The sequence below is a fragment of the Solea senegalensis genome, linkage group LG5 (genome assembly GCF_019176455.1).
Source record: "Solea senegalensis isolate Sse05_10M linkage group LG5, IFAPA_SoseM_1, whole genome shotgun sequence".
In the NCBI taxonomy this organism is placed as follows: domain Eukaryota; kingdom Metazoa; phylum Chordata; class Actinopteri; order Pleuronectiformes; family Soleidae; genus Solea; species Solea senegalensis.
This window is the reverse complement of record NC_058025.1, coordinates 7,894,912-7,913,951: the sequence shown is the minus strand read 5'-3', so window position 1 is coordinate 7,913,951 and position 19,040 is coordinate 7,894,912. Positions and strand designations below refer to the sequence as shown.

The 19,040-nt window shown below is 39.2% G+C and overlaps 2 protein-coding genes across 6 annotated transcripts in view; one reads left to right on the top strand and one right to left on the bottom strand.

The window, feature by feature from the left end:
• The window catches only part of slc6a4b (solute carrier family 6 member 4b), a 33,875-nt gene extending 28,281 nt beyond the window's left edge, over positions 1-5,594 (top strand). For all 5 annotated transcript variants that reach the window (XM_044026292.1, XM_044026290.1, XM_044026289.1 and 2 more), the window contains 8 exons: positions 1,094-1,197; positions 2,326-2,453; positions 2,557-2,669; positions 3,216-3,347; positions 3,487-3,586; positions 3,663-3,763; positions 4,730-4,897; positions 4,998-5,594. In XM_044026292.1, the coding sequence (XP_043882227.1) occupies positions 1,094-1,197; positions 2,326-2,453; positions 2,557-2,669; positions 3,216-3,347; positions 3,487-3,586; positions 3,663-3,763; positions 4,730-4,897; positions 4,998-5,078 (927 nt within the window). In that variant the 3' untranslated portion in view covers positions 5,079-5,594. The remainder of the gene's footprint in view (positions 1-1,093; positions 1,198-2,325; positions 2,454-2,556; positions 2,670-3,215; positions 3,348-3,486; positions 3,587-3,662; positions 3,764-4,729; positions 4,898-4,997) is intronic.
• Positions 5,595-11,148: 5,554 nt separating this feature from the next.
• On the bottom strand, positions 11,149-18,539 carry ankrd13a (ankyrin repeat domain 13A). Its single transcript, XM_044026890.1, has 15 exons — positions 18,149-18,539; positions 16,484-16,619; positions 16,268-16,392; positions 16,135-16,180; positions 15,744-15,887; positions 15,452-15,641; positions 15,150-15,216; positions 14,957-15,038; positions 14,807-14,868; positions 14,605-14,735; positions 14,348-14,505; positions 14,134-14,265; positions 13,890-14,050; positions 13,715-13,779; positions 11,149-13,574 (listed from the first exon to the last, which is right to left on the bottom strand). The coding sequence occupies exons 1-15, from the start codon at positions 18,254-18,256 to the stop codon at positions 13,370-13,372; spliced, it is 1,812 nt and encodes a 603-aa protein (XP_043882825.1). The 5' UTR covers positions 18,257-18,539; the 3' UTR covers positions 11,149-13,369.
• Between the last annotated feature and the right edge of the window lie 501 nt (positions 18,540-19,040).

The window sequence follows — 19,040 nt, the reverse complement described above, 5'->3', positions numbered from 1 at the left end:
AGGTGCTCTTCAGATCTCCCTGTGTACAGCTGTGCAGCAACTAGTGCTGTTTGCTAAATAAGGCTCAAGTGTTCAGAGCAATAGTAAAAGAAAAATATAGGAAAAGGATGATGTTAAATCACAGAAAAAAGAAAATTTAAAACATGTATATTTCTGTGTTGTTACAAAGAGATATATAAAGGTCCACTGGGGTTTTTTTGGGGCAGAAATTGAATATTCTCCCTATAAATAAAGCATGTGCACACGTGTGTTATCACTTTGAAATGTTAAGTGTTTGTTTTTCATAGCCTTCGAGTAAGATGTATGTATGGTGTGTGATATAGGCAAGGACCATGTTTTATGGAGACCACTATCTTGCACTGCCATGTTCCTACAGCTGCCTGAACAGACAAACCAGCCTGAGCTTGCATTTTGAATTTTGAAGTAAATATTTACTCCACATTCTTTCTGGTTTGCAAATGAATCTCAGGTAACCAGATCCAAACAGTAAATGAGGGACAAAGACATCTTTATTGTGGGACAATGTGGTGAGATCTGTGCTGAGAAGTCGTGTAAAATGTTGATAGACAATGTCTATTTAGCTTAAAAAAAACACAGGATAGACTGTAGCTATGGATTATAAAATATACAAACATTCAAAGGCAATTTTTCAGAAAAACTAAAATAAAAAAAATTTCAAGTATAACAACCTATAAGAGATAAATAACTAAATCATTATTTGTAATTATGACTGCAGTTTTTGTATGAGGGCTGTGTACAGCTTCACCCAGTTAGAAGTATTTTCTCTTTTCACATTCTTTTTCAAAAATGTGTCTCATTATTTGCGACTCCTTTTTAAACACAGCCATTGGATCAGATGAATACTGATCCAAAGCATCATGGAGCCCAATATAATGTGGGACATTGTCTCAATATGTGGGATGTGTGGGACACCCTGGTCACCCTAAAAGCAAACGTAGTTCCCTGGCGCTCTTGGGAAAGGATCTGTAGTCTGACCACTAGAAGTCACTATTTCTTACACACTGGATCTGTGAAGTTGCACAGTTTCTGTCCCTGACAGAGTCTTTACTCTGTAGCTTTCTGTGTTTTTCAGGTGTGGGTCGATGCTGCTGCTCAGATATTCTTCTCTCTGGGTCCGGGCTTCGGAGTCCTCCTGGCTCTGTCCAGCTACAACCCTTTCACAAATAACTGCTATCGGTAAGATCAATTAATCTATCAGACACTAATCCATGAAAATAAAAGATAGTAGCGTAAAATTATCCATGAGAAAATGAGGCTAAAAATTAGGAAATTATTCAAGACTTCAAAGAAAGTTTTTGTTTGACGAGAAAGCACAAACACTGTTAAAAAATTAAATTTCCTATCATGCAATGTTAGAATTATCCTTTTTTTTATTTGTATCTTCCTCTATATTCTGTACACCAACAACATATAATAATGTATTCCTTATAAACTCCATCCCTACTACATTGAATCCAAATATGTGTGTTGCTTTTTTCAGTAACGCTGCTCATGAACAAAAACCTCCGTGGTGAATGTTATAAAAGCACATTATTCAGCCTCGTTAGTGTTGTTACAGGGAGTCTATGGTTGCTAGTCATGAGTATCTCCATGTCACAGAGTGATAACAAAGCGCACGAGAGTTCATAAAGGAACCCAAGCCTTTTAAACCTTGTTCAAAAGGGTCAACACAAAGCTGAGAATGGCTTTACAATGCAGACCTCAGTCACACTGGTGGTGGTTCAAATGGCTGACTTCCTATTGGCTTTAGTGCTTTGCTCCATGATGCTTTTTGTATGTATTAAAATGATCCATGTGTTCTTTGCCGATTATTGTTTGATCAAGTGAGGCTGTAGTTTCAGAGGCGTGGCCAATTAGTTTTTTGCTACTATGTACATTTTCATCACTCAACCCACATTTGTAAAATTCGCAACCCGGTCGGAACAAGGGTCTTTCTGCATTGAGTTTGAATGTTCACCCCGTGTGTGCTTGGGTTTTCTCTGGGTTCACCAGTTTCCTCCCACAGTCCAAAAACATGCAGATTTGGGGATTAGGCAAATTGGTCACTCTAAATCGACTGTAGGTGTGAGAGTGAATGGTTGTTTGTATCTATATGTGGCCCTGTGATGGACTGGTGACCTGTCCTGGGTCAGCTGGGATTGGCACCAGCAACCCTGTGACCCTCATGTGGAGGATAAAGTGGTAGAAAGTGAGTGAGTGAGTGAGTGATAATATAATAAATGGTATGGTTTTAATAAGGTCCTCACACTGTTGTGCAATGATATGTTTCATGTCCCTTAACAAGTGTTATTTTTTCTCCAACAGTGACGCCATCGTGACAAGTTTGGTGAACTGTCTGACGAGCTTCATGTCAGGGTTCGTCATCTTCACAGTGCTCGGCTACATGGCAGAGATGAGGCAGGTGGAGGTTGAGGACGTAGCTAAGGATAAAGGTCAGCAAGGGAAAAAAAATATCATTAAAATGTTGATCATCATAAGGAAAAAACCCATTTAAGTTAAATCACACACTGACCCTCGTGTGTTCCTGCTTCACAGGACCAAGTTTACTGTTCATCACTTACCCAGAAGCCATCGCGAACATGATGGGCTCCACCTTCTTTGCAATCATCTTCTTCGTCATGATGATCACACTGGGACTGGACAGCACTGTACGTGCTGTGACATGAACATGTGACAACCACAGGGTCACGTTATGTGATGCAGATGACATGATATTTACATTTTATTATTTTACGCCTTAACAGTCACATGTATATCAGATTAGATTTGGGTTAAATAATGTTCTGTAATCTTTAAATTTAAATTTCTTTGTTAATCTGTAGGGCTTAAAGCAAGCAATCAATTTAAAGGTCCAGTGTGTAAGATGTAGTTGAAAATAGAAATAGAAGCCAAAATTAGCCGTTTATATTAATATCGGAAGTCAGGTCAGCTTTTTAGCATTTTAGACCATATATTTTACAAATGGACAAACTAAACATCTTTTGAAGGCTACATAGGTTTTGTCCCACACTTGTGCAAGGTGAAAGGTGAAAGGTTAAAGGTGAGGGATAATTAGCTGCAACATGGAACTTCACCTGTAAATGTTGCTAAATTTTACCCACTACCTTTAATGGAAGATGTAAATATCTTATGATGTATCATGCAGTTAATAAAAATCCAGCTTGATTTCCTAATCACTGTCTGTGTGTTCCCAGTTTGGTGGTCTGGAGGCGATCATCACCGCTGTGTTGGATGAATATCCCGACCAGTTATCGCAGAGACGTGAACTCTTTGTGCTGGGCTTGGTAGTTGTCTGCTTTCTGGGCTCTCTGGGCACCCTTACACATGTAAGTCGAGCCACTTTTACTCAAAAAAAAATGTATATGAAATCTGAAAACAGTGAAAAATGTAGCCTGTTAAACAAAATGGAAGAAAAGCGGGTGATGAGCGATCATGTTATACATCAGGGTGACACTTTCTTCACAGGGTGGTGCGTACGTGGTGCAGCTTCTGGAGGAGTTTGGAGTTGGATGCTCTATCATCGCTGTGGGTTTTCTCGAGGCCATTGCGGTTTCATGGTTCTACGGTAAACAAGAGATTATTAGCAGCAGAATCAAATACATTTGCAAAATCCTGTCTTATTGTACTTTTGCTGTTTTCAGGCATCAAACGATTTAGCAGTGACGTTCAGGCCATGTTGGGAAAAGCTCCAGGTTTATACTGGAGGGTGTGCTGGGTCGCCATCAGTCCAGCATTCCTGGCGGTAAGAAAGAAGCAACCTCACCTCCAACTGAAACCTAAATATGGGTCATCTTTAAGGTTACATTTACGGTTAATATTTACAATGTTGACAAAGTGTGGGGCGCAACCCACTGCTGAGCCTTGGCGGTATTACAGGTGGGCTTCAGAGTAAATTATTAGAAATGTATATTATTCGTATCATTTATTTGGGTTTGTCCATTGTTTCCATGTTGGCTTATCTGTCCACTTCAAGTCCATGCCCACTTAATACCATTTCCAGGCTACCTGGGTACTAAGTGGACATGGGCTTTCAGTAACATGGGGCAAACACAGGTGGAACCACCATGGAAACCACATACAAACCCTCTTGGGACCCATATTGTCAGCGTGTATATAGGGCCCCACATGGACATGCTGTCTGGCAGAGAGGTAATCCCATTTTTACATCAATATTGACCTTATGATCAATAATGACAAAAACACTTTTTTATTTGGGACAAATCTGTCAAACTTTGATGTTATTTGTTTACTTTGATTTTATGCTACATGTGCTGATGTACAAATGTGGGCATTTTGGCGAAATGTTTAAGGTCCTCAAAGCTCTGTGTTTGATTATCCAAACGTGGGTTCCTTTCACACACACTACTAAATAAATGTAATCTATTGAAATCCTCTACATTTGGACTAAGATATAAATGAAAGACCAAACCACTGGACCTTCCTTGTGTCCTTTAAAGGTGTACCAAACGACAAAGTCCTGACCCTCATAAATCTAAGACATGAAAAGTCTTTCCCTTTTGCACTAATATCGCAAAACACTAGGCCAAATGTCAATTTCCGTCCTCTACATTCATCCTAATATCCAAGGCTCTTATTTGCATTCATCTTCCTTGTTGTGCTCCAGTTGACATTTTGAATGATTACCTCCTGACTTCTGTCCGTCATATATTTCATAATAGTGTCCCACATGTATCCCAACTGTTCTCAGTACATCATAGTGAGCTCCCTGATGAAGGCGCAGCCCCTCACACTGTTTGATTACAAGTACCCAGACTGGAGCATGATAGTGGGATACATCGTTGGTTTGTCGTCCTTCATGTGGATCCCCATCTACATGGTCTACAAGCTGGTGTGGACTCCTGGATCACTCAAGCAGGTCAGAGAGGGAGGGATTAGTGTGTAAAACATAAAGTTTGAATTGAATTGAATATCCCTTTGAATATGTGTTGCATTCATGACCGTGTGATTCTCCACAGAGGTTGGCAGTGTGTCTGAGACCCGAGCGGACCATACCAGAAATCCACACTGACAGCTTCAACATGGTCACCGTGCCATAGAAAGAGAGAAAAAAACACACTTACTTGTAGATACTGGAGTGTGGTCTGACGTCATGACTGTTTGTACCTGTCAATCATGTCCACTTTCACAGCACATTCAAACTCTCTGTAAATGCTGCTAAATTTATAACAACTGGTAAGGGCAGCTGAGAAAGTTTGGTCGACCTGTAGGATTCAGATTTATTGATGGTAGTTTCTCGCTAATAACCACGTGTTGCCAGATTTCCAGTTTTGCATTCTCATGGTTGTCAGAGTCACATTTGTAGACAATGAAGTCAATGTTCCGTCTCTTCCCTTAATCGACTGTATGTATCTGACACAAACACGATGCCAAGGACAAATAAAACAACATGTATTTCTGTATGTAAAACGATGTTCAGCACCTCATTTCTATTGCATTGGACCGTTGTTTGTATCAATTCTATTATTTTCTGTACATTGTGAAATGTACTGGTTAAATCAAGTCTTTTGCATGAAATGACATTAATTAAAGTGCTTGTAAAGCGATTCAAAAAATATTACTCTTTTAAGTTTGTCCGACACAGGAAATTGTGTTTCTAACCACCTTGTAGAAAAATCTGAATTTTGTACAGAATATACATGTATCAAAGTAACTAAGTCAAGTTTATTTATATAGCACTTTTCACAGTGCTTCACGGTAAAAAAAAAAGTAAGGTATAATATATATATATATATATATATATATATATACATATATATATATATGATACACAGCAAATACAACACTCACAGATATAAAAAGATAAAAACAGATTGTAGTAAAACCCACACCTAACTAAATGTCTTAATCTACTATTTGAAAGACTGCGCCGATACAGTGGCAACTCATTCCATAGTCTCAAATCTCATGTTCAACAATCATCTAGAGAAGCAACATTTTCATGGTTTTGGTTTAATAAGAACATGCTGTGCACAAACACAGGGCTGCTTTAACTACACTCCTGCTTTCTCTCTCCCTCTTTATTTCATTTCCTCACCTGAAAGAATTTTAAATAAAGTGGCAGAGGTTGTTGCATCAAGGTCATTTTTGGGACAGTAAGAGTAGGAGCAGATGCAGATGCTGTTACAATTGAACAGGTAAACCACTGAAAAAGTGCGTTGAGGCTTTTCATATCATTACAGCTTGTGTTTTTCTACTAAACGGAGAAAATGCGTTTGCTTTACACACACTTTAAATGTATTCTTATAGATTTTCTATGTTCGATGTTTCGATGAACAACATGGTTTTGCTCTCGGACGAAGACCATGCTGACATAATGTTATTGTGTATAGATTGTTTGATATGTAACTAACAGGCGATTCAAATCAGTGCATGAGTGACATATTTTATCTTCATCTGATGCTTCATTAAACTTAACTTAGGTAAATACAACACTGTATGTACAAACGTTATAACACTTATATTGATATTTATTAACATGACAGTGCCTCTCCAGACGTTTTTCAGTCTCTGAGAAAAGATTTAGATACAGATGAAAGTCTAATTAATATTTTTTTACTTTGATTATACTCAGAGACCAATTTGATGAACAAGGTGATGAGTGTGGTTTGATTTCTGTGGCTGGACATTTTGTTTATAAGTTTAATTAGAGTATAAATGCTCTATTTCAAATGTATGCTTCCCGTTTAAAACATACAGCATTTAAAAATGTAGAATCCTATCTACAGAAGTGCATTATGTGCCTGTAAATCTCCATACAGTGATGTCTTTGTATGTTGTTGGCTGTTGTTGTTCACCTCCATTAGATTTTCTAATTAACAACCTAATTTGCAATATCCAGAATCCATCAGCATCGGAGGAAATGGAGCAGCCTCCATCTTCAAATGCCGCTAACACCCTTCAGATCTTTACTTATTCAGCTGTTGTTGTATTTTTTTATAATATTCCTGGTTAAGGCTGGACCACTTCAAGGACGACAGGTATGAACGTATACGAGAGGAGCCGGTGATTTGAAACATGTGGTTCCGTCCTCACCGAGCTGCGAGGTTGATAGACATATGCAGCGAGATCAAAGGCCCTTTGTGTCACTGACTGCCATTGAAGTAGACAACAGGCAAACACTGGCCACACATAAAAGAGACACGGCTAAACAGGCGGTTTCTCTTCTTACCCAACACGAGCACAGCTCTGTGCAGAAAATGGAGGCTTTTTCAGATTGAAAAGGGACTAGAAAACCTGCAGGGACATAACTGAGGAAGAGAGATGTTTGTCTGAGTGCAATTCCCACAACTCACTGGTGTATAAATGCAGGAGTGATGACGTATAGAATGACTGGCTGAATGTGAATAGACTTACAGAATATCATGGAACAACGTGGGACTGTATTTGTTATTTGTTTTGTATTGTTGTGCATGTACATGTGTTCAATTAGGACAGAGGTCTCAAACTTGCGGCTCACGGGCCACATACAGCCTGTTATCATAAAGATGTTTATATCCATATCAAAACAAACACTTTTATTTTAAATTCTATGAAATATCATCATAAATGTTATTATTTTGATGTCTTTTTCTCAAAAAGTTTGTCTTTTTGTCACTTGACTGGCCCCCTACTGAACAAACTAGACACTCAGTGGCCCCCAGGTCATTTGAGGTTGCGACCCCTGAATTAGGACATAAGAGTCTTTTTGAACTCTTTTTGCGATTTTGTTGGTTGTTCTTTTTGGTCTTTGTGAACAGAAATGATGTAAATGTATTTTCTATGCTGCGTCATTCATCTGACAACAGGCTCTGTCAAGCAATACTATCAAACCTGACTGAGGGAGCCTCTGTTAATATACACCTTCCTGCTGCGCTTATTAATTCACATTTCAAGGAGAAAGGGGTAAGATTAAATAGGTTTTAAACTTCTTCTCACTCTTCTCACTTTCCTCTCACATTTCAAACATGAGAAGTGTGCATTTGAACTAAACCAAACTAAAAAAAAAAGACATTTTTAAAAGAATCTACACAATTTAAGCAGCATAATGTAAAAGGTAATCATTCTACAGTCTGGAATGATCTTGTTTTAAACTTTGAGAGTTGGGGAGCCACTAGTAGCTGCTGACCTGATGACCTGATGACCTACGACTGCCTGGGAACACGCCAAACCTGCACCAAAGACCACTTATTTTCTATAGTGTATGTAAATAAAATCATGATAAGACTTGGAGGTTTAGTTGTTAGACTGCTTCGACGCACAATTACATAACACAACATTAAGGGAGTCTATAAGAAATTCAAATTCACTTTAAATGTTGTCAGCACATGCTGTAATGAAAGGCTGTTGTGATAAACTCCTCAAAGAAGCCTCCAGTTTTAATTCCCGGCCACCGTGAGTGACATTTCCCGACACTCATTAAGCTTCTCCGACTTATAATTAGCTGTAAGTTGTTGGCGTGTACTCTTAAGTATAGGATGACAGTAAAGGCCATCTACATCAGTCATGCACAGCAATTATATAAGGATATATCCTCCAGGAACTTGACCTTTATAGCTCTTCTTCCTCGCTCTTTGACATTTAAAGAAAATGGGGAATGCGATGGAGGCCTCACACTTGTTTGATGGTTTCCGCTGAACGAGGACATTTCACAGCCTTTGTATTTACATCATCAGATCACGTTAAAAAAAACACCTGAAGATTTCAGAAACCTGGTTTTTCTGACTCTGCTGGAAGATCCATACATCAGTATAATAATGTGACACATGCACAAATTAGAAAAGCTATTTCTTAGTAAGTCTTTAGTCTTTTCCTTCTTTTTAATATTTTTGTGTGCAAAATGAACCGAAAAAAACTAAGCTGTTACTTGGTTTTGCATTGTCTCGACGTAAACAGGTGCAAAGCCATTGCAGTGTTCCATGCTGTAGTCAACACGTAGTCATGTTTTGACGTTTGTTGTACTACTCACAAGAAATACATGAAGACACCGCGTGGTGTCATCGCTTTGTCGCGAGAATGAGATTTTTTTGTTTAAGACATAAAGGGCAAAATTATCGCCGCAAAAGATCAAAGTAACTTTATCCATGTTTAACAGTGAAATGTACAGTACAAGTAACTTGTTTGGGGGGAGAAAAGTAATAGGAAGTAAAGGAAATCTGTTATTAATCCTCTGCTATTATTGTTATTATTATTACTATTATCATTTGTTTGCATCAGCTTTTTATTTGATGATATCTATCTACATATATGTGTTCTGTTCAGACAAGGCTTTTACTGCCACTTAATACAAGGGCTTTAGGACCCAGAATCCACAGCGGAACAAGCGAGAGAGAGAGCGAGAGACCCCTCCCTCCTCTCGCCATCGTCTTTACCATCTTCTTCCTCATCGTCATCCCCCGCTGCGATGATGCTGCTGCAGCTTGTCCCTCATCAAGCTCTGATGATGTCTCTCATTGTGTTGGTCAGTGGACAAACAGACACAGACTCCAGACTGAGGGACAGAGCTTATGTGGTTTTAGAGAAGCAGAATTTAGGTAAGAATGTGTCAGGTGATGCATGATGAGGCCTCACAGAGAGGACAATGAACTGCTGCTGATGCTGCTGCTGCTGATGATGCTGCTGCTGCTGATGATGATGACTTACATCCAGTGCTGTTTGTGTGTGTGTGTGTGTTTGTCCTCAGTCACAATGTGCAGTGTCCTCGCTATCCTGCTGCTGTTCATGGTCATCATGGCTGTCTGTGTCTACAAGCCGCTCACTCGTCCAAGATGAGACTGTCCTCAAACCTGGAGGAGAATCCTGGACAACCAAAGAGCAGTGGCGTGCGCAGACTTTTCAGGGGTGGGGGGGGACTTTATAATCTGAAAACTAGTCATATTACAGCAGAAAATATCATACATACTTCCATATTTATTCCATTGGGAGTTCCATTGATGGCATAAAGACGCTCGTAGCTGTTGATCAACGGTCGCGTTTTGTCGCTGCTTCGATCCGTTATTGTAGAAATGTTTGCTTCTGTCACTAAGTGGAGAAATATTGTGGTGTAATTGTCACTTCTCTTGCCCGCTGTAAAGACTAATTCTGCTAAAGGTCCAGTACAGCAACGTGCAGAAGTGGAAGGGAGGGACATTTCAGTCACGTGATTTCTTAACCTCTTCTTGAATTCACTGAAGTTGTTTCTATATCTACTTTGTTTTATATTGAAACGCCAACTTTTCCACCTCCCTCTGACATAAAAACCATAACAGTAGGTCAGTATAATGACACATGACTGCAGTCTCACACAAATGCACATTTTGGGCATTTTTGAACCACCTGATTTTGAATTTTTCTGAGGTTCTCTTTCTCTTTTCTCAGCCAAGGACTTCCTGCAAGGTAACCCTCGTGTTTCCCTGGGAATAATTTGATTATAAATTGATTACATTAGCAATTTATAAACTATTTCAGAATCCAAAATGAAATTGAATTTACCTAATAATGAATCATTCAGTGATTTGATTACTAAATGAAGCTCTCTAGGTTGATCATTTTTTTAATGTTTTATTATTTTTTTATATAAGAAATGTGATTTCAGCTTCTAAAATGTGAATATGTGACAATAAATTCAATGTTGTTTTGTTTGAGGGCGTTGACATTTTGACAAGTTCTTTGACATTTTATGGACCAAACAAAAATAATCGACTGTTCAAAAAAATGATAGATTAATGAATAATGATTGAGTAGCAGCTCAAATGTTTATATCATGATCATTTTAAAGGACAAATCTGGAAGCTTTTCCCATTTGTATTGTTTGACAGATAAATTCTCAATCAGACTTCCTTTTTTATTTCCCTTTTAAAATTACAGAATTTTTGAACTGCTTATGTGACAACACCACCTATTTTATTAATAAAACGTATTTGCAGGAGACTTGTCATCATTTGTTCCCTGTGTGGAGTCAAATGTCAAACATGTTGGTATTGGCCCCCATTTTGTAATAAAATGAAATCCATCATTTTGAAAAGAGCATTTTGTGTTAATGCTCCCGACACTGTAGCTGTGTAACCTGTGCAATCCTGAAATTATAACCATAAAAAAAAAAAAAACCACTTGACATAATGGAAAACTACATTAAGAATCAACAAAGTCCCATTGCGTACTCATGGAAATAAAGTGCTTTATTTTTTAAAAACAATTCCAAAACACATTTTCCTAAAATCTTAACATGTTAAAAAAATCCTGCAGCATGAGCACTGCATTACAAAGATCTGGATTGAATTAACCAAAGCAAGTGTTTTTAGGCAACTGTTCAGCAGTTTGGCAAGTCCATCATTATAAATAGTAGTTTCCAGCTGCAGCCGCTGAAAGTCAGACGCAGCCGGACGTTTAAAAAGAGGTGCGGAAAAGTGGGTGAACCCTTTGGAATCAATAAAAGTCTCTAATGGACATGATTTCGTGATTTTATGCTTGATTTTGATTCAGTGGCTACTCTCCGGAGAAGAGGCACCAAGGTACTCGAAAGACAGAAATGACCTCAGAGCTACAGGCAAATGCTTAAAGTCTATGACACAAAAAACACAGCTGCATGTAACACAATGGAAGACATCAACCCAACAGTCATGTAAAGTGGAGAGAGCGTTATGAGTTCAGACTGCTTCGATGCCACCGACACCTGGATCATCATCAAATAGGAAAGTGATTCTCAGGGTTTATCGAGGAATCAGAGGATGACACCAGGATGGCTCTTCAGCTGAAGCTCAGTCGAAGTACTACAACAGGAAAGACTCTAAATATTGAAAATAAATCAAATACACAAAGTCAAACAAGGATGTCAGAGAGCAACTGAGAAGAGAAATAAGAGCTTTACAACACAGAAATCTTAGGAAAACCTCTGATATGAAGCAGTTCTGTGAGAAGAAAAGGCAAAACTTTCTCCTGAGTTGTCAACGTTTGATCTAAAGCTACAGCAAACATTTGAAGTCAGAATGTAACTCTGTGTGTTATTGGCTTAAGAACACTTGGTTTGACTATAACGTAACTAAGATGAACATCAGGTCGGTTTTTGTGAAAATGCGACAGAAATCGAGGTTGTTCCAAAGAGTTCACATCCTTTTCTTGTGACTATTTATGAGTGGCTTTCTGTCAGAAAGTATAGTGGTTAATGTATGTTACTCAGCAACATGTTTCCATCCTGTTTTTAAAGTTACAAAACCTCAAACAAAAAAAAAAGACGGTTTAGAAAGTTAAGTCTCAGGCACCACGTAAAAAAAAACGTCACCACGCCTCACTCCCACCGAGAATCACCAGAGCAAAGAATAAACTAGACGCACATGTGGCGAGCATGTCTGACCTTTGAACCTTCTTCTGCTCTGAAGTTGTTCGTGACTGCAACAGGCAGACAGCTGTGAATCCACAGACGGACAGACTGTTCTCTGCTATTGCATTTGGAACTGAGGTGATAACGCTGGAGGTTGCTTTCTATGGACAGTGACGACAAATGTGTCCTCTCACACCACAAAAACAAAAAAAGGAAAGTTAGTTTGTTTGTTGCAGCAAAGGTATTATGTCACTACTATGCATCAGGTTTTTCTCATGCTTTTGTTTATCCATCTGCAGAGTGACAGACAAAAAACAACTGTGTATTTACTTCTTAACTTTTGGCTCAATTAACAGACTTTCCTAAATGAATATTGGTATATGGCACAGAGTGGTATTCAGAAGAATTTACCAGGCAACAAATTCCAAAAGTTCTTCAGAAGTGATTAACGACCAACACTTTTAGACATGATGGTGGAAAGTGTACAATTACAACCCTGAGATTTCTAGTTATTCAGTAAGCCCATGATAAGCAACTCTGCAGAGAGACCTTCCAAGGAAAACACTTAAATCTGTCCCTTTATGTCCACAGTAGGTACCAAGAAAAGAAATAATAGCGCCACGTCTGCGCGGCAACACTTTATGAAGTCACCATGACCTTAATAATTTGTGTTGACCGTACTCCGGATAAAGATACGATCAAAACAATTCAGGAGTCCTGCAATTATTTTAAAATGGAAAAGAAAACAAATAAATTAAAAGTGGAACCCACGTATAATTATCAATGTCCAAAAATGGCGCTTAAGCAAAGAGACAATGCTGATATAGAAATATAAAAAGGAATACACGCTTACCAAAAAACTACCTCTTAGAAAATCTTGGATACTGAGAGTTTGATATTGCATGTGCAAGAAGGAACTGTTACAGAAAGTAATCTGCCGTTGCATAGTCAGTGGTTAGGAAGGAAAACTGAGGTGTGGTGTTTGTTTCTGGATCTGAAAAAGTTGTGTTACTATCATTATTATTATTATTATCATCATTCCCATTCTTATTCCTTTTACTTCTCAGTGAGCGATAACTGCAATATCCTCTCCAGCTCCTCTTCCTCCTGCTTCCTCATTTTCTCCTCTTCCTCCTGAGTTTGTGCAGAGAGCTCCATGGCCAGGCGGAGGTCCGAGTCGGGGCTGGAGACAGAGACGGAGACGGAGCTGGTCGGACTAGATGTGTCGCCATAATCCACTAGCACCCCCTCTGGGATAGTCCTGGAACGACATGACAGGGGGGAGAAGAGAGATCCATCACTGCTCTGTGGCTTTTTCTGACGGTTCCAAATAAACTGAAGTACCGAGGACTGTTGCTTAAATTACATGTGAGTAATGCACTGACTAGGCTAGTATCCTACCTCTCACTCTGGCTTCTTGGGATTTCATCGGCGAATTCTCCATTTACATCGTCCCACGTCCCCTCCTACAATGACACAAACATAACGGGGGGAGGCAAATAAGTGACACAATCGATTGCAAAAGAAACGATCTGCGTGTGACTGCGTGTTTGTGAATGATATGGGATGTTCTGACCTGGCCCGGGACTTGGTGAGACTCCAGGATACTCTGATGGATGGCATACTGCAAAAGCTCCTCATCATTGTTCGTCACGGGTGTGTGACGGCTGCCCCCTCGACGGTGGTAACTGACGGGCACCACAAACACTGAGGGACACACCTTGAACGGCGGCAGTGCTGGGTGAGAGTTGAGAAAAACAATGAGTTGCAGACTCTGATGATGTATTTCGATGCAGTGGTCACGCTGGCTGCGCTCCTACCTGCAGCTTCTTCATCTTCCCCTGAGGATGTTGGCGTGGCTGCTGGTGTTGTGCTTGCTTCTTCTGCAGTACTGCATTCATTTACATTACCAAATGTAATCTTGGCATTCAGTACATGAAACAGGGGAATTTCTAAAAGCAATAACACAGAAAGTGTTAAAAAGAAGACAACGTAAGAGGATTGAAAATGCTTCTTGTTGAAAACCTCACTTACCTATTTTTACAGGGAATCCGGGAGGAAACTTTAGGGTTACAAAGTCTCGTAACCGTGCAAAATGGGAACTTGTTCGCGCCATGAGGTCAATGATGGGAGTGACCTGCTCCACCAGGGACAAGGGATGTTCCTCACTCATCCACAATGTACCTTTGAATCTACACAGGACGAGATTACAAAGAAAGAAATTGCTCAATATTTGACCCTTTGAGTCTTCCCTTTTCTGCAGTTTCACCATTTGATGTCATGAGACTTACTTCTGTGTTCGAATGCTCAGTTCAATGGGTCGGCCGATGTCCCTGTTTCCGAGGTCAAAGTCAGGATCAAAGTATTCCTCCGGGGTGATGGCAGTGGGATTGGTGGCAGTTGCGTACTCAAGCGTGAGGTCCTACGATTACAACGTTACAAATGAGCTGCAAAATGCATGATTTCACTGTAATTACTGAACGCGTGTCTTACCCCCTGTGCATTAATGTGCTGCTCCACAGTCCCCAGCAAAGACTCCAGGATGTTCCTCTCACCTTAGAAGAAAACGACGCAGTAAGTTGAAATATTATTTATTTAGAGCAGTCATTTTAACAAAAAACAGAAAGGTTATTATGCACCGACTTTTTATCCTGGCTTTCTCTTCGTCTGTAAGATGCTCTGTCCTTGTCCTGATCACCACGTTTACATTGTTCACACTGAAAACCTGAGGGCAAAACCACAAATCTAAGGTTAATTACTATCATTACACAGCCTGGAATGTTTACAGCGACAAACGCGTAGGTTATAACAGAGTAAATCTACAAGTACTGTGAACCTTTGCTTCGAATCCGTTGACCATTTCACATCTGTCACTTCTCCAGCCCCAGACCCCAGACTTGTTCCTGTGAAAAGTAAAAGCTTTTCAGACACAGACTGCAGCCATAGCTGAATGTGTTGGAGAAGTCAAAAAGATATATCCAAGTCAAAATACAGGAACAAAAAGGAACTAAGATTAAAAACATCAACTATGATAAAGAACTTCGAACTGTGTCGGGCAGCATTGCACCTTTCACTGTACAGGCTGCCAGAGATTCTTAGAAAAAGAGAAACAAAAACAACAGAAAATACAATTCTTACCTGACAAATGCAATGTCCTTGGTGTCCAAGTAGGTGTTGACAATTGGAGTAGTCAACCTTTTGGCAACGTCTCTTTCCGCTGGTTGCATGGACTCCAGTGTGACCTCCTCCATTTCTTGGGAGATGTTGAAGCGCTCAGTTTCCACTATTTTATCGTCATGGTTCACCTCCATCAGCTCTGCATGTGAATCTAAAAAAATTTAAATAAAAGTCAGAGGCAAGACTTAGACACTAGTACAAATCATAGCACTCGGAGAGCTAGGCGTTGGAAACAACAACAAATACAACGCACCGTCTCCTCTGAAAATGTAGCTTCTGCGTCCTCGGATCCAGGTCATGTTTTCAAAGCCAAGCAGAGTGGCATCCACTCGCAGGCTGGCGCCACTTTTCCAGATGCGACAAACATCACTTGGACAAACCCGGGACAGAAGAGGGACTGTGAAGCAACAGCAAAAGTATCCACAGATAAAAAACAATGTGACTTGCCAAAAGGAAACTACAGTATGTAGTTTTTCCTGTATGACCTGATGAAACACCTGACTCAGTGTAGATATTTAAGTTCCTGCATTAGAGGGCACTTGCAGATATTATCTCTTTTTAAAAACTGAAACACTGATTAGCTTAATGTGCATACACACTTTACTTTTATGTTGTGTGCTTAAGACACACAGACGTATACTTACTCCAACTGGTGAATTCCCACTTCATTTCCATATAGAAGTCTGGAGACTGTAGATGAAATTGCCATTATTGTTTTTTGCTGATAAATATTTCCATATACAAATGGTACAAAGGATAAGACGAGCACAATAAAACCTCTCTGATCTTTGACAGCAGCTCAGGCACTCCTCCCAGAGCAGTGGAGGCTTTGAGGTAGTCTCTGCGTTGAAGTACTAACTGAACCATCTCTGGGTCGCCAGTGCTGACAGCCTCCTGCAGTACTACACACAGACACACGTGAAATGTTTGATTATTTAAACCCTATTTACAGAACAGCACGACTGTTTATTTGTACTAAATTTTGAAACCAACCTGTCCAGTTATTGGCATTTTCCGTAGTGACTTGACCGCCATGTCTCAGAAGGACTCTCACCGACTCTAGGTGCCCGAGTGACACAGCCAAGTGCAGAGCTGTCCGACCTCTGGGATCCACTGCCTCAATATCATTCTGAGACAATCACAGGAAAATGTTAACACGTGCTTCTTTTTGTAGTGTAACATAATCTAAGCCCCAGTCAGACTCAATACTGTGGTAAAGACATGGCAAGTGTAGTTACATGAGCAAATGACAGTGTTGTTTTTCTTCACTTGTAACTGAGGTTCTTCACATTGTAAACAATTTTATTTGGTTAAGCACTGATCACGATTGTGGACCAGCAGCACTGTATCATGGCTGAATAGCATGTCTGGCCTTTATCTGAGTCATGCTGCTGTCGTAAATGTGTTACTGATCATTGTAGGATAGTTACGACTTGATCATAGTATATTATACTTTCCTCACAGAGTTGCTTGAAGAAAAAAAAACAATGACATAAGAGCCTCTAAAACTTTAGATGTGATTTAATCCTAATCCGTATATGTGACGTCAGGAGATCCAAGTATAACATATCTTTAGACCATTGCATTTGTTTGTTTTTTTAATGTAAATGTTGAGTGTGGTGACGAAGCATATTGTTACAATGAGATCAATAGGTATCTTGCATCCGTAATAAGGACAGGAAAATATGAGCAAAAACATCACGATAAAAACAATTTGAATCAGTTTGTTGTCTATACCAGCCTTTCTCAAAGTGTGGTCCGCAAGGTGACAAGCAAGTAACATATCATGTTTTAAAATTTAAAATGTCAGTGTTTTAATTTCAGTGTTTCTCAAACTGCCTGCAGCATATATGTTGTTTTCAATATCAAATTAACTAGCTCATTTTAGGAGGTTGTAATTTGTGAACTGGTGAAGTTGGCATATTGTTTTGGGGCTATTTTAAGTTAGGTGGTCCCTGAGTATTTTTTTTATGGGTTAAATGGTCCTTGGTCTGAAATAGTTTGAGATACACTGGTCTATACCGATAAATATTGCACAAAACTGTCATATCATAAAATACAAGGTTTTTCTCTGGTGTGAAAGCAGAATAAACCAATTATTTGTGGTTTTACACTTCTTGATAGATAGAAAACAATAAACACTTGTTAAACATAAAATAATCCTCAAATCTGAACCAAAACTTTTACAGCAATTATGTGTTTTGTATATTGCCGTATGCGGAACCTTTGTAAAATTTATATTGAAGAATTATTCACCACCTTATCAGTTTTATCACATGTATTGCCTTCTTTTAGGTTGAATAATCCATCATGTCTTCCTTCTCAATTATTTCCTTTACCCTTTCCCTTTCGTTTTAAGATTATCTAGGTCATCGACACCTTGTCCTTAGATGTTAGTAGATTATATAACAGCTGTAAAACTGCCAACCAAGTTAACTTACAAACCTGTTGATTGTGTGACAGTTTGTTTAGTCTTCAATGGTATTTCAGACATCAGCTGACTGTGTTTGTGTGTGTGAGACAGTAGTAGTGCATCTGTCAACAGGACTGGCCTTGTTATACTGGATGCTACGTAGATTTATCGGCTAATTGTAGCTAGCTAACAAGCAGCACCACAGCTGCGGTGTTAGCGACATGATATTCGGTGTGTTTACCAACCTGTGTCGTCGTGATCTCGTTTTCTAGTTTCCTGTAATCGTTCTCCCACACCGCGGAGTGCAGGGGAAACTGCACTCGGATGTCCTCGCTAATGTTAGCCGTGGACATCTTCCTCCCTGCGGTCCCTCTCAGAGCAACGTTAGCCAACCTCTGGTGGTTCCAGCCATGTGAAGAAACTGCAGTAGCTGCGCGCTGTTGTTGTTACCAAATCATACAACAACTGTGATCCATGCGCTTAATATTTACAAAATAACAGCATGAAAATCACCCAGAAACCGGTGACCGGTTGCTAAAGCCTTCACCTAAACAAAACTTTTGAACAAGGAAGTGCGAGCAGAACAAACCACTAATGACAGGGGGACTGTCACAACCTAATCATTAACATATTATTTACATATTATTGAGACAGTTTACTAATATATATCTACATATGTATATGTGTGTGCAAGATTGTGCACAGTTACATACGTAGATATCTCATGAAAACAACCGCCTTTCAAAAGAAAAGATAAAAGAATAGCCATCTTTGGACGCAACCATTCATTACAGCCGCGGGGTGTCTGGGGGATTTCGTCTCCTATCATTCTCCATGGAAAAAAAGTTAAAAATGTCATAACATAATACAATATGTTATGATATATGTATATATATATGTATATATATATATATATATATATATATATATATATATATATATAAACATATATATATATGTATAGAGAGAGAGAGAGAGAGAGTTAAATATCGTTATAATATTGTATCTTTTTTGTCAACTTTTGTGTTATAATACCATTATATGTCACACAGTTTAAACTGATATTTCATGTTTTGAAAAAAAAATTTAATCCATAGGTGTACACATTTTCAGAAAGAGATACTGCCATAATGAAGA

Bases quoted from the DNA above. Each gene is read 5' to 3' on its own strand.
- ankrd13a (XM_044026890.1), bottom strand. From the start codon at position 18,256: ATGTCCACGGCTAACATTAGCGAGGACATCCGAGTGCAGTTTCCCCTG. The intron at 14,051-14,133 runs GTAGGAGCGCAG...ACTCTCACCCAG, and splicing joins GGAAGATGAAGAAGCTGCAG to CACTGCCGCCGTTCAAGGTG. The intron at 13,780-13,889 runs GTCAGAACATCC...GTGTCATTGTAG, and splicing joins CTCACCAAGTCCCGGGCCAG to GAGGGGACGTGGGACGATGT.